Consider the following 14,216-nt stretch of genomic DNA (forward strand, 5'->3'; position numbering starts at 1 on the left):
TCTGCTGGAAGTGCCCAGGTCAGAATACAAACCCTGGGGTGAGCGAGCCTTTTCCCAAAGCTGCCCCCAGGCTCTGGAATAAGTCCCCCGTCCAGCTGCGTCTTATTTCTGACCCGGGCCTCTTCAGATCTGGGCTAAAAACCTGCTTATTTAGGATGGCTTTAATACCCAGTAGCATGATGACACTTTTATCTTATTTTTTATTGCTTTCACTGTTCTTTCATTGTTTTTATTTGTGTTTACTTATTCTTCTCTTTATTTATTACCTGCTGTAAAGAACTTTGGTACATCGTAAGGACTGTCTGTAAAGGGCTGTAGAAATAAAGTACATTTACATCAGAAAGAAACAACATTTCAGAATGTAGACAAATACAGGATAAAAAGTGCACGTAGGTGTGGATGCACGGACACATCAAACTTCCCAAAGCATCGACGAACATCTCCAAAACGCACCTCTGATTAAGAGTCAGACATGAGTAGGGATGGGAATCGAAAACCGGTTCTTGTTGAGAACCGTTTCCCAGTGTTTCAATTCCTTGGAATCGTTTTGGCGACTTTGCAAACGATTCCCTTATCGATTCCAGTGGGCGCGAATGACGTCACCACGCAGCGTTGCGTGGCGAGTCCAGCGCAGCCAGCAGCCAACAGTAAACATGGCGCCCAAGCGGTACAAACGCTCGAAAGTTTGGTTACACATCCCTAAAAAAGACGACAACAGGGCAACTTGCAAAGTGAATATTTCACCTAAGGGAGGAAATACTACCAACATGCAATAACTATGAATGAATGATTAACGTTGGTGAATCTGAACCCAGCAACGTTAGCAGCGTTAGCAACGTTAGCATGTCCTCGGCTAACACTGCAGGTAACTAACTAACAAACACTGCCTATCATGTTAGCACCATTTGCCTGATTGTAAAAGCTGCTGTTAGTAACGGTTAAGGATAAATGTAAAGCCTTCTCAGGCATTACATTTAGATGAAATCATGAGAGACAGAGCCTGACTGGCTCAGAGCCAGAGGCTGGTGGTACTACCCCCAGTTCACCTCTACCTCCAGCTTCTCCTTTCACCAGAGCAGGAAGAGTTCAATTACCCAGGCCAGGATAGACCGATGTGGGCCTCACCGTTGTTGGGTTTGTGAGCTCATGACTCGTGTTACTTCCAAACTAAACAAAGTTGATGCTAATCGACCGGTTTGTTGTCCTTTTTCTCCAAATGAGAATCGATAAGGGAACCGACAAAGAACCGAATCGTTAAGCAGAATCCAAAATGGAACTGGAATCCTAAAAATATTATCAATTCCCATCCCTAGATCAGATGAACTTATTACACCTGATGATTGCATGAATCTGAACGTTTTCATTCAATCTGCAGAAACTTTTTAATCCGTGTTGGACAACAGATTATAAGAGCGGCGTTTCGTTCACACCATGTTTTGCAAGATTAAAACTAGTTTTGGTGTGAATTTTCATGTGTGAAGTCAAATTCGAACCCTGAGTGAAATCTTTCCCGCAGACTCGGCAGGAGTACGGCCTCTCGCCCGTGTGGATTCTTCTGTGGACTTGCAAGTGACTCTTCTGAACGAAGCTTTTACCGCACGTCTCACAGGAGTAGCGCTTGTCGTTCAGGTGATACCTCATGTGGACGTTCAAGTGGCCGCGCTGCACGAACTCTTTCCCGCACATCTTACAGGAGTACGGCTTCTCGCCCGTGTGAGTTCTCACGTGAACCAACAAGCCGTAGCTGTGGCTGTAGCTTTTACCGCAGGTTTCACAGGAATAGCGTCTCTCAGCCGTGTGAATGGTGCTGTGATGCCTCAGGAAGGACGTCTGGCTCTTCTTCTCTGCACAGGTGTTGCATGCATACGGCCTCTCACCTGCACGGCTGCTGTAAAGTGTGCTCATCCCAGGCTCAAAGTTAAAATCTTTACCACAGACGTCACACTGCAGAAACGTTTCACTCTGAGCAGAATCCCAGCGACTCTCCGGCGGAGACGAGTCGTCCAGGTTCTCCCCTGGTCTGTGATGTGTCCTCCGAGGCTGCAGCTCTGTGTTCAGATATAATCCGACAGGTTTATGGTCGGTTCCCTGCTGATCCGGGCTCTGATTCAGAGTGAAGAGATGTTCCCGGTTCGGTTCCGGCTCAGTGGTGTCGTTCTCCTCATGAGTCCCCAGCTTCAGGAAAAACGGCTCCTTTTCCTGAGATGTGCAGAGCTGCCCCAGTTCCCCTTTCATCTGTGGTTCTGGTTCCTCCTGTTCCAGACCCGGGTTCTCAGGAGAGGAACCCGGGTCTGGAACCTCAGCACTGTCATGGTGCTGCGTGGGGTCTGGAGAGGGGAGAGAGTGCAGTTACAGAGTGCTTCATGTGAACAGAACTCAGCACACAAAACATTACTCCTACTTTCAGACATTCTGAAGAAGTCATGTTCATCGATTTATAGATGAATGGACACCTCAGAGGATTTCTGGTTCCCAGCAAACCCTGAATGAAAACGACATGAAAGCTATACTCAGAATGAAAAACATCATAATAAAGATCCTCACATCTGCATAAACAAGACAGGAGAACATACATTTCCATTTGGAAGGATGCAAAAGCCCTGAATATATCAGATAAAACCAACAGATCAAGATGTTTCCATGTTCACCACCTGCTTAAAGGGAAAGTATATGTTATATTCTACATGTTTTTTATGAATTTTTTATGTTGTACAGTTGTGAAATTATTTTATCAATGGAGAAATTGAGCAGCCTTGCTTTGTTGTCTACAGTAGTAGATCAACCCTCATCTTACTTTGAAGCTCCCAGAAGTGACGTCGACGCAGCTTTAGCAGCAGAAAAGCTATCAGGCTTGTGTTGATAATAATAAACTCCTGGACTATGTACAAACTTCCAAATGCATGCATGTGAGTACAGACCATATTTGTACGACTGTAGAAGTTTGGTGTCATGACATGTGATTTTAGTGTGGTAATTTTGGAGATACTGCCAGGGTCCGTTAGCGCTTGTGCTAAGCTATTCGGGATAACTCAGTAACTCAGCTGATGTTCAGCCAATATCGGAAAAACTTCGGGTGGGCTACTTGGCTGGATGTCACGGTTCAAATGACCCCAGGGTGAATCTACTCCGAAACACTTTCTAAGGCTGCATCGAACGGTAACGTTGTGTCCGCTGTCATGTTGGATTAACACTCTACAAGCTTCGGTGTAGCCATAGACGTCGTCATCGTCTTGCTGCCCCCCCCGTTCTGTGATTGGTTCCCAAACTCTGGCAAAAATAAGGGCGCTGGTTTCCAGGCTGACTTTGCAGTGAGAATGAAATCGCACGCAAAGCAGCATGGGAATTCCCAGGCTAGAGATAATGCCTAATTTGCATAATTAAACATACAAATTTCTAAAACTTGTAATACATTTGTTTTTCATACTTGTATAAGTAATCAACTGAGGAAGTTTCATGGTGATATCTATTATTTTAACATATTACCCTATTCACCTGTAGTGTCTCGCCTTAAAGAATAAAAAACAAAGCTTGCAAAAAGCCCGACCCTAAACAGAAAGGCGGGTGAGAACAGCTGCTGGGGACAACCTGGCCTTCAGTTCAGCAGGAATGCTGCTTGGGGGGCCCGAGTTTGTCAAACTACAGTAAAGAGATTCCTGAGATGGTACACGAAGGTCGATTAAACTTTATGAGCACAACAGGCTCCAGTTAAACATCTTCAGTTGAGCCACTCAGGCAGGTTAAACTGATAAAAACAACTTTAATACAGAGAAAATAACAATTAATAAACAAAACAGATTTGGAGTGTTTTTTATTTAAATGAGAAAATACAACAAACCAACATCAATTATAAAGTTCAACAATGAAAACAAACCAACACTAAAAAAATAATGCTTATTTAACATCAGTCTCACACTTATCAGCATAACACCTCATACACTATAGTAATGATGCAGTAATAACATAATAAAAACAGGTAATACTGCAGTAAAAACACAGTAACAGTCAGTGTATTGTCCTCAAAATATCTGCTTCCTGGCGTTTTTACTTGCAAAGTCCTCAATGAGGTCCTCGTATGACAGCTGCTGGCACATCTCATGGTTGATGCTGATTATTGCCAGAGCAGCGAGGCGCTCCCGTGCCATGGAGGAGCTCAGGTAGGTCTGGATGAGCTTCAGCTTGGAGACGCTCCCCTCTGCCGAGGCCGCCGGCAGCGTGCAGGCGATCCTCAGGGCGATCCACAGGTTGGGATACAGTTCCTCCAAATGTTTTCTGTGGATGAAGGTGAGGAGCTCCAGAGCGGCCATGTCCTCAGAGGGCAAGCTGGGCAGGTTTTTGATCTCCACAGCCAGCTCCTTCCCATCAACGTCACCTCCATCTCCGGAGCTTAAAGTCCTGCAGAGGTTGTCACACTGGTTGCACAACTCCTGATCGTCCAGTTTATGGAAATTGAGCAGAACTCCAAACCTGGCGTTCAGATCACCGAGCGTTTCAAACCTTTCCTTTAAGGATTCAATGGCTGCGTCAACAACAACGTTAAAGAACGCTGCTTCCAGCCTCTTCGTGGCGTCTGCCGCGGGCTCTTCTGGGGCTTCGTAGGCAAAGTGCCTTGCTGTGCTCCTCAGTCTTTTCTCCTTCAGCTCAGCCTCCACATTCATGGCCTCACACATGTCCCCAGCAGAGGCCCGAGCAGAAGCAAAGCCGGCCTCTCTGTAGTCCGTCAGAGACGTTTTGGCCTTGGCGAGGAGGTCCGCGGCCACATCCAGCCGCACGCCGGCGGACTGCAGGAGCCTGCTGACGTGGTTCACACGGTTCAGGATGTCACACCACACCACTGTGCAAAGGAGGAACCGGTATGAACCGACCTCCTCTGCCAAGCTTTGGGCTTCAACCTTGGTCAGAGGGTCCGTGGCCGTGTCCCTGAGCTCCAGCAGCGCTTCCCTTACGTCGGAGGCCTGGTACCGCACTGCCTCTATGCCGCCAACACGGCTCTCCCACCGAGGGCCACTCCAGGTCTCCAGTGCAACGCCGACATGTTCCCTGAGGATTGTCCATCTTTGTGGGGCTGCTGAAAAAAGGCCGAACAGTTTCTGCACAATGCCGAAGTAGCTGCCGGCATCGGTTGAAGCCTTGGCTGCTTCAGCCACCACCAGGTTTAGGGACTGTGCCCCACGGGGAACATAGAGGGCAGGAGGATTCTTCTCAAGAAGCCTGGCTCGAGCTCCCTGGTTCCTCCCTTTCATGATGGCACCACTATCATACGACTGCCCTCTGCAATCATCAAAGGGAATATTCAGCTCCATCAGTTTGTTCAGAATCAGAGATGACAAACCAAGACCGGCTGCTTGAGGAGCCCCAAGAAATCCCAGAAAATGTTCCTTGATTTCTGGTGCTTTGCCCATTTTGACAGTCCTTATGGTGACTGACCTCTGCTCCTGGTGGCTCGCATCGGGAGTACAGTCCACAATGATTGAATAATATCTGGACTGTTTAATCTCGGCCACCATTGTGTCCAACATTTTCCCGCTGATGGAAGCAATAAGTTCATTTTGGATGATATTTCCAAGATGGCTGGAAGGACCGAAGCGGCCACTCTCGATGTGCTGAATGTGCTGCTTCATGACGGGATCAAATTTAGCAAGAAGCTCCACCTCTTGTGAGAAACTTCCATTATTCTGCTGGTGTAACGCGTTCGATGAACCTCGAAATGAAAGATTCCTCTCAGAGAGGGATTGTATGATGGAGACTAGGCGAGTCAGGACATCTCTCCAGCGCCTCGTTTCCACTTCCAGTAGAGTCCGTTCGGCTCGGCCTGTCGAGTTTACAGTTCGTAAACGCAGCTCCAAATCTCTCCAGGTTGCCATGTGTGTCGTGTGCTCCGGACTCCTTTCGTGACTTTTTAAAAGTGCGCCCAGGTTTTGCCAGTCAGTGAGTCCCTCGGTTATTAATTTGTATTCCTTTTTTGAAAATAATTTGCAACAAAAGCAGTAAAGGGCATTGTTTTTGTTTGAGTAGGTGAGCCAGGTCCGCTTTATCTTCTCCCCGTTCACTAATGTTCTGTGAAAGTAATGATGATGGCAGCTTCTGCCATCTTCTTTTTTGGGGAATGTGAAATCGGGGCTAATCTGAAACGGTCCTCTACCTGCTACATCAGTCCTGAATGAATCAGAGAGAACTGATGGCCAGTCAGCTGGATCTACCGGTTTACCAAAAACAGACAGCTGACCATATAGATCTGCGGATGAAGATGAGCTTGCTGCTTCCTGGTCCGAAGGAGGTCCAGAGTAATATGATGGTCCCGGGGCTGACTGGTCCGAAGGAGGTCCAGAGTAATATGATGGTCCCGGGGCTGACTGGTCCGAAGGAGGTCCAGAGTAATATGATGGTCCCGGGGCTGACTGGTCAGCAGGAGGTCCAGAGTAATATGAAGGTCCCGGGGCTGACTGGTCAGCAGGAGGTCCAGAGTAATATGAAGGTCCCGGGGCTGACTGGTCAGCAGGAGGTCCAGAGTAATATGATGGTCCCGGGGCTGACTGGTCAGCAGGAGGTCCAGAGTAATATGAAGGTCCCGGGGCTGACTGGTCAGCAGGAGGTCCAGAGTAATATGATGGTCCCGGGGCTGACTGGTCCGAAGGAGGTCCAGAGTAATATGAAGGTCCCGGGGCTGACTGGTCAGCAGGAGGTCCAGAGTAATATGATGGTCCCGGGGCTGACTGGTCCGAAGGAGGTCCAGAGTAATATGATGGTCCCGGGGCTGACTGGTCAGCAGGAGGTCCAGAGTAATATGATGGTCCCAGGGCTGACTGGTCAGGGAGTTTGGAAGATCCCTCTGGCTCAATGTCTGGAGCTCCAAAATATTTTAGAATTGCTCCTGCAAAGACAAAGCTCCTTCGGTTACCAAGCAAAATAGAATAAAATAGAGCATATTCCTATTTCACAATTGCAATGATGTTGCAGTAATGCAGAAAATGAATCTGTTTTCATATTAAACATTGAAATGCACAGCGTCCCTTCAAAGCTCGTAAAGCTTTGCATTCATTTACACATTGTACAAAGCTAAGAAAAATAATCCACTGCCACAATATCATAAAATAAATCAACATGATGCCTAACATTTGTACATCACTTTTAAATCATAAACAGTAGCACACTTCTACTTAGAGGCCTATAAAATACACACCAAACTTAGCAAATTAAGTAAGTGAAAAATATCTGAGAGACAACTTCCACTGAGCAATGACGGAGCAGGACAACAACAACATGCTAGAATCTGAATAAACGGGTCTGGAGTCGGTCGTTCCCATGGGAGGACAGACATGTGACATATTCATTTTATAAAGCAAACACTAAATCCTAGCCAGCTACATAACATTTATCCGAGGCTAGCTCGCAGGAAAAGGCGTTACACCTCCAGCTACATCAGCCCACATCACCCAACACATGCCTTACCTTTATCCTGAGACCGTTTTCCTTCCTCAGTTTTGTTTTTCTTCCGTCTTTCCGCACAACTAACGTAACTTCTTTTTTATGCCCTTTCGGCGTTTGTCTTGTTTACTTTTCTCGCTAACGGGAAGGATGGGTAGGTTCGCCCCAACGAGCTTTCGTCATACGTAACGTGAAGATAGCTAGCGTAGCTACCACGCTAGATCTTTTCAACGTCAGCATGGCAAGCGTACGGACTAACTCAACTGTTTCATTGAAAGAAATCCCCTTCAGTCGGGGGGTAACAATGAGGATAAATTGGCAACCAAACAATCAGGACCTCCAAGAACAAATTTAAATATAAAACAAATTTCTACCAAAGGGAGGGAAATCATAACCCAGGATTTTCGCGGAGCCGGTATGAACGGAAAACTTGGCTAGCGGAAGAAAAAAAAAAAAAAATTATGACAGCCGACTACTGCTACATATTAATTTACCCACTGAATGGGTCACTTTAGTCATCATCGCTACTATTGCCCCCCCCCCAGAGAAATTTGTCAGGAGCCGCCACTGAAGGGATGTAATAAATAGCTAACTTCGAGCTACAGCCGACACGATCTGTTAAAAAAAAAAGAAGGTCATTGGGTGTCCTCCAAACTGGAGGACCTTTATGGCTCTTAGGACTCGGTATGCTTCTCCGTCGCTATCCGTCAATCCGACTCCGTGGTCATAAAACCTTTGGAAGTTCTCCGTCGGGATGTCGGATACCCAAGGCAGTTCCCCTCCCGATCAGCAGGCGGCGCTACGTTAGACGACCCAATCTCTTACGTATATGGTGAAAGTGTTTGATTGGTTGTTCACCTTCCGGCTCCGTTCCTCCTCACAGGGAACGATGGCGACCGGGAGAGAAAGGCTGCTGTTGGAGTTGGAGCTCGTTGATGTTGAAATACAAATAATTCTGACCAAATGTTGACCGGCACACAGTAAACTCTTTCAGAAATGGCGGTGTTGTTGTTCTGAGAGGAAGGAGCTAAACCGGAAAAGTGATTCCGGAAATGATGTTGTTAGCCGACCAATCACAGCCCTTGAGGTCTCCCCGAGTCTCCGTCTCCTCGATGGATAGATAGGAGAGCGTCTCCGTAGATTACCATAAATCAGGCTTTACTGCCTCAGGAGAGCCAGCACCATCCTGAAGGACTCATTCCACCCGGGACACTTCCTGTTGGAGCCACTGCCGTCGGTCAGACGGTCCAGAACCATCAGAACCAGGACAAATAGTGTGAAGTTAAAAACTCAAAGCCATGAATCAAGTGTGAATCCCTGCCCCCTGGCCTACATGGTGGGAAACTGCATGGTCAAAGTCAGAACGAACTACATTTCCCAGAAGGCCATGGGCAAAATGGTCGCCAATTGGCCGATTGAAGGCAGCTGAAAGGAAGGAGCCGCTCACTCGCTTCATTCATCAAACAAGCTGCATGCAGAGAGCAAGCAGCCAAAACTCTCTGCAAGATCTACTCTACAAGTTGCTCCAACACACCAATGGTCGGTGATTATATTTGTTCTTCTGATGACTGGTAGAATACTTACCTTGAAATGCTAAGTTTGTACCTGGAAGCTTCTTAATTTGATTACTTACTGTTCTAATTTGTTTGTTAGCGCTAGGGTTAAAGTTGAGCTACTGCAAACTTATTTCAGTTTTGAGCATTGATTGCATTTCAGTGTTTGCCAAGTTAAAAGATTTAAAGAAAGCTTATGGTTTAATGTTTAAAGTTAAAAATAATGAATTCACTTAAATGCAAGGTTAAAGAATAAAAACATGTTTGATTAAAAACTCTTGCTAAAAGCTTAAAATGTTTGAGAAAGAGCTGATCTACAAGCCTGTAAAAATACTTACCTTACTGAGCTGATTTAATTAATTGAGTTATATTTTTTTTTTAGCTGATTTATTTAATTAAAAAAATTGTACTTACCCTTACTTACCTTACTCCATTTGGTGGTTTTAATTAGTTTAAAATTGTCAATTCATTGAATTTGTTTAATTCGTTTTAAATGTTTGAGCGAATTGAACTATTTATTCCTAAAATGTTTAATTCATTTTTTGACTTTAAAATGGTTAATCCGCCAGTAGATTCACATACATTTAATTTAAAACGTCTAGATTCATTATGAAAAGTAGTGTTGGTTTGAGCCATTATTTAAAGTTTAAAAACATGGGGTTTAAAAGATTACAAATTTGTTTAAAACATTAGATTTAAACATTATTCAGAAGCTTAAAAGCATTTGTGAAACCTTGTTTGAAAATACCTGTGTAATTTTGTTGTTAACACTTGTTTCTCTGTTTGAAGGTTAACAACCTGATGATTATTTTGAAGATCAACTGGACCAACCAACAAAGTTTAAAAGTTGGACGATAAAAAGTTGATCAAATTGGAAATCAAGAGTTGTCCGTGTGTCCTTTCGGAGTTCAACTGAGTGGAACTTAACAAATAGACTGAAAAGGTTGTCATGAGGTCACTACTCATACTCAAACTACCCAAGATGCAACGTAACGTGATGTCGCCGATCGTCATTTCCTGTCAAAACGGCAGTTTCAAGCTAGCTCCAACGAGGGTAGGTTCACTTCCTGTTTTCAAAACAAAAGCACCAATTGTATGGTAATGGCTTTCCCTATGATAAAAGGCAACGGGTATTTTATTTTGTGAAAATAACAGGAAGTGCGTTAGCTCACTGCGGCTAGCTTTAGTAGCGCCGAATTCGTGGGAACAAAATTGTAAACAGCCGGTATTTTGTCAGGTTTTCAACACGTTGGGGATCTAAACGACTACTTTCTCTCCTGAAAATGTTTCAAATGTTGCTAAAGTTTACAGAGTTTAGAGCTTAAGAGAAATCAGCTTCAGGCCGGCTGATTTCGGCTCGGGCAGGAGCGAGATGCATTGTGGGTAAACGCTCTGCATACTGTCTGATCGATGAATATGTAGTATGTAGTATGCAGTGTGTAGTATGTAGTATGTAGTATGTAGTATGCGGTTTCGAACACAGCCAGTGTTTGCTGTTTTTAAAGTGCTTTATAAATAAAGTTGTTTTGGCTCCGGAACAAACAAAGAAGACCTCAGCCCACAAACAACAGCACCAACACAACCAAGAGCAGCTCGCTTAACTCCACAAACACCCATTTAAAGACTCAGCGTCACACTTACTCTCTGCCGTGGAAGCGTTTGTGTTCCTGCTGTTCCTGGGACGTCTCCTCTTGGGCTTCAGCTCTTCTTCTCCGGCCGACCCGAAGCCTCGGCGCCGGCTTCCCTCCTGACCCGAGCTCTCAGCTGCACCAAAGCTCTGAGAAAGCAGCTGCTCCCCGCTCGGTTCTGGCTCGTATTCTTCACTTTCCTCAAACACGGGAGTCACCATGAAGCCGTCGGCCTCCTGCTTCAGAACCAGCGGCTCTGCCTCCGTGCTGGGGCAGAGTTCCCCCTCTTCCTCCTTAACCCGGGTCGGTTCTGGTTCCTCCCGGTCCGAACCCGAGTCCTTGTCCTGGTTACGGAGCCGCTGGTCAGCAGGAAGCTGCTTATCACAGATAAAATGCTGCGGCAGGTCTGGATGGAGAGAAGGACCAGAAGAAGTTTACTGATCTAATGTGAGAACACATACTTCTGACCACAGCTGGTAAATAAATTAGGGCTGGGCGAGTCAACTCCTTATTATCGCGTTAAACCCGATAAATATTTTATCGCGCATTAACAGTTTTCTTTATTTTTTTTAATTTTTTACTTTTACAATAATAAAATAAATGTATAAATAATGTAAAAGTCAGTGAATGAGCTTTATACTGAGTGAGTGAACAGTCTAAATGGTCCTGAGTTCAAGTGTATCAACCTGTCAGAAATTATGGATCAAAAGGATTTTACAGTTGAGTAAAATATTTGCCATAAATTCTGTAATACGGGCGCACTTTACACCAGGGAAAGAGGAACTTCTGCTCACTTCCTGCAGTTCCTGCTGGGGGACACTGGGGCGGCCCTCACTGAGGTGGCCCTCACTGAGGCGGCCCTTACTGAGGCGGCCCTCACTGAGGCGGCCCTCACTGAGGCGGCCCTCACTGAGGCGGCCCTCACTGAGGCGGCCCTCACTGAGGCGGCCCTTACTGAGGCGGCCCTCACTGAGGCGGCCCTTACTGAGGCGGCCCTCACTGAGGTGGCCCTTACTGAGGCGGCCCTCACTGAGGCGGCCCTCACTGAGGCGGCCCTCACTGAGGCGGCCCTCACTGAGGCGGCCCTCACTGAGGCGGCCCTCACTGAGGCGGCCCTCACTGAGGCGGTGAGGCGGCCCTCACTGAGGCGGCCCTCACTGAGGCGGTGAGGCGGCCCTCACTGAGGCGGCCCTCACTGAGGCGGCCCTTACTGAGGCGGCCCTCACTGAGGCGGCCCTTACTGAGGCGGTGAGGCGGCCCTCACTGAGGTGGCCCTCACTGAGGTGGCCCTCACTGAGGCGGCCCTTACTGAGGCGGCCCTCACTGAGGCGGCCCTTACTGAGGCGGCCCTCACTGAGGCGGCCCTTACTGAGGCGGCCCTCACTGAGGCGGCCCTTACTGAGGCGGCCCTCACTGAGGCGGCCCTCACTGAGGCGGCCCTTACTGAGGCGGCCCTCACTGAGGCGGCCCTTACTGAGGCGGTGAGGCGGCCCTCACTGAGGTGGCCCTCACTGAGGTGGCCCTCACTGAGGCGGCCCTTACTGAGGCGGCCCTCACTGAGGCGGCCCTTACTGAGGCGGCCCTCACTGAGGCGGCCCTCACTGAGGCGGCCCTCACTGAGGCGGTGAGGCGGCCCTCACTGAGGTGGCCCTCACTGAGGTGGCCCTCACTGAGGCGGCCCTTACTGAGGCGGCCCTCACTGAGGCGGCCCTCACTGAGGCGGCCCTCACTGAGGCGGTGAGGCGGCCCTCACTGAGGCGGCCCTTACTGAGGTGGCCCTCACTGAGGCGGCCCTTACTGAGGTGGCCCTCACTGAGGCGGTGAGGCGGCCCTCACTGAGGCGGTGAGGCGGCCCTCACTGAGGCGGCCCTTACTGAGGCGGCCCTCACTGAGGCGGCCCTCACTGAGGCGGCCCTCACTGAGGCGGTGAGGCGGCCCTTACTGAGGCGGCCCTCACTGAGGCGGTGAGGCGGCCCTTACTGAGGCGGCCCTCACTGAGGCGGCCCTCACTGAGGCGGCCCTCACTGAGGCGGTGAGGCGGCCCTTACTGAGGCGGCCCTCACTGAGGCGGCCCTCACTGAGGCGGCCCTTACTGAGGTGGCCCTCACTGAGGCGGTGAGGCGGCCCTTACTGAGGTGGCCCTTACTGAGGTGGCCCTTACTGAGGTGGCCCTTACTGAGGTGGCCCTCACTGAGGCGGTGAGGCGGCCCTTACTGAGGTGGCCCTTACTGAGGTGGCCCTTACTGAGGTGGCCCTTACTGAGGTGGCCCTCACTGAGGCGGCCCTTACTGAGGTGGCCCTTACTGAGGTGGCCCTTACTGAGGCGGCCCTCACTGAGGCGGCCCTTACTGAGGCGGCCCTCACTGAGGCGGCCCTCACTGAGGCGGTGAGGCGGCCCTTACTGAGGTGGCCCTTACTGAGGTGGCCCTTACTGAGGCGGCCCTTACTGAGGCGGCCCTTACTGAGGCGGCCCTCACTGAGGTGGCCCTTACTGAGGTGGCCCTTACTGAGGTGGCCCTCACTGAGGCGGCCCTCACTGAGGCGGCCCTCACTGAGGCGGCCCTCACTGAGGCGGTGAGGCGGCCCTCACTGAGGCGGTGAGGCGGCCCTTACTGAGGCGGCCCTCACTGAGGCGGTGAGGCGGCCCTCACTGAGGCGGCCCTCACTGAGGCGGTGAGGCGGCCCTCACTGAGGCGGCCCTCACTGAGGCGGCCCTCACTGAGGCGGCCCTTACTGAGGCGGCCCTCACTGAGGTGGCCCTCACTGAGGCGGCCCTCACTGAGGCGGCTCTCACTGAGGCGGCCCTCACTGAGGCGGTGAGGCGGCCCTCACTGAGGCGGCCCTCACTGAGGCGGTGAGGCGGCCCTCACTGAGGCGGCCCTTACTGAGGCGGCCCTCACTGAGGCGGCCCTCACTGAGGCGGCCCTCACTGAGGCGGCCCTTACTGAGGCGGCCCTCACTGAGGCGGCCCTTACTGAGGCGGCCCTCACTGAGGCGGCCCTCACTGAGGTGGCCCTTACTGAGGCGGCCCTCACTGAGGTGGCCCTTACTGAGGTGGCCCTTACTGAGGCGGCCCTCACTGAGGCGGCCCTCACTGAGGTGGCCCTCACTGAGGTGGCCCTTACTGAGGTGGCCCTCACTGAGGTGGCCCTCACTGAGGTGGCCCTCACTGAGGTGGCCCTTACTGAGGCGGCCCTCACTGAGGCGGCCCTCACTGAGGCGGCCCTTACTGAGGTGGCCCTCACTGAGGCGGCCCTCACTGAGGCGGCCCTCACTGAGGTGGCCCTTACTGAGGCGGCCCTTACTGAGGTGGCCCTTACTGAGGCGGCCCTTACTGAGGCGGCCCTTACTGAGGCGGCCCTCACTGAGGTGGCCCTCACTGAGGCGGCCCTCACTGAGGCGGCCCTTACTGAGGTGGCCCTTACTGAGGCGGCCCTTACTGAGGTGGCCCTTACTGAGGTGGCCCTCACTGAGGCGGCCCTCACTGAGGCGGCCCTTACTGAGGTGGCCCTTACTGAGGCGGCCCTTACTGAGGCGGCCCTTACTGAGGTGGCCCTTACTGAGGCGGCCCTTACTGAGGCGGCCCTCACTGAGGTGGCCCTTACTGAGGCGG

General features: G+C 50.1%; 1 protein-coding gene across 1 annotated transcript in view; it reads right to left on the reverse strand.

Annotated features, from left to right (window-relative positions):
- Positions 1-218: 218 nt before the first annotated feature.
- Positions 219-14,216, reverse strand: part of LOC142400869 (uncharacterized) — a 15,575-nt gene continuing 1,577 nt past the window's right edge. The window contains exons 2-3 of the mRNA XM_075486119.1: positions 10,617-11,009; positions 219-2,327 (exon numbers count right to left, since the gene is read on the reverse strand). Of these exons, the coding sequence (XP_075342234.1) occupies positions 1,405-2,327; positions 10,617-11,009 (1,316 nt within the window). The 3' untranslated portion in view covers positions 219-1,404. The remainder of the gene's footprint in view (positions 2,328-10,616; positions 11,010-14,216) is intronic.

This window comes from Odontesthes bonariensis, chromosome 15, assembly GCF_027942865.1.
Source record: "Odontesthes bonariensis isolate fOdoBon6 chromosome 15, fOdoBon6.hap1, whole genome shotgun sequence".
Lineage (NCBI taxonomy): Eukaryota > Metazoa > Chordata > Actinopteri > Atheriniformes > Atherinopsidae > Odontesthes > Odontesthes bonariensis.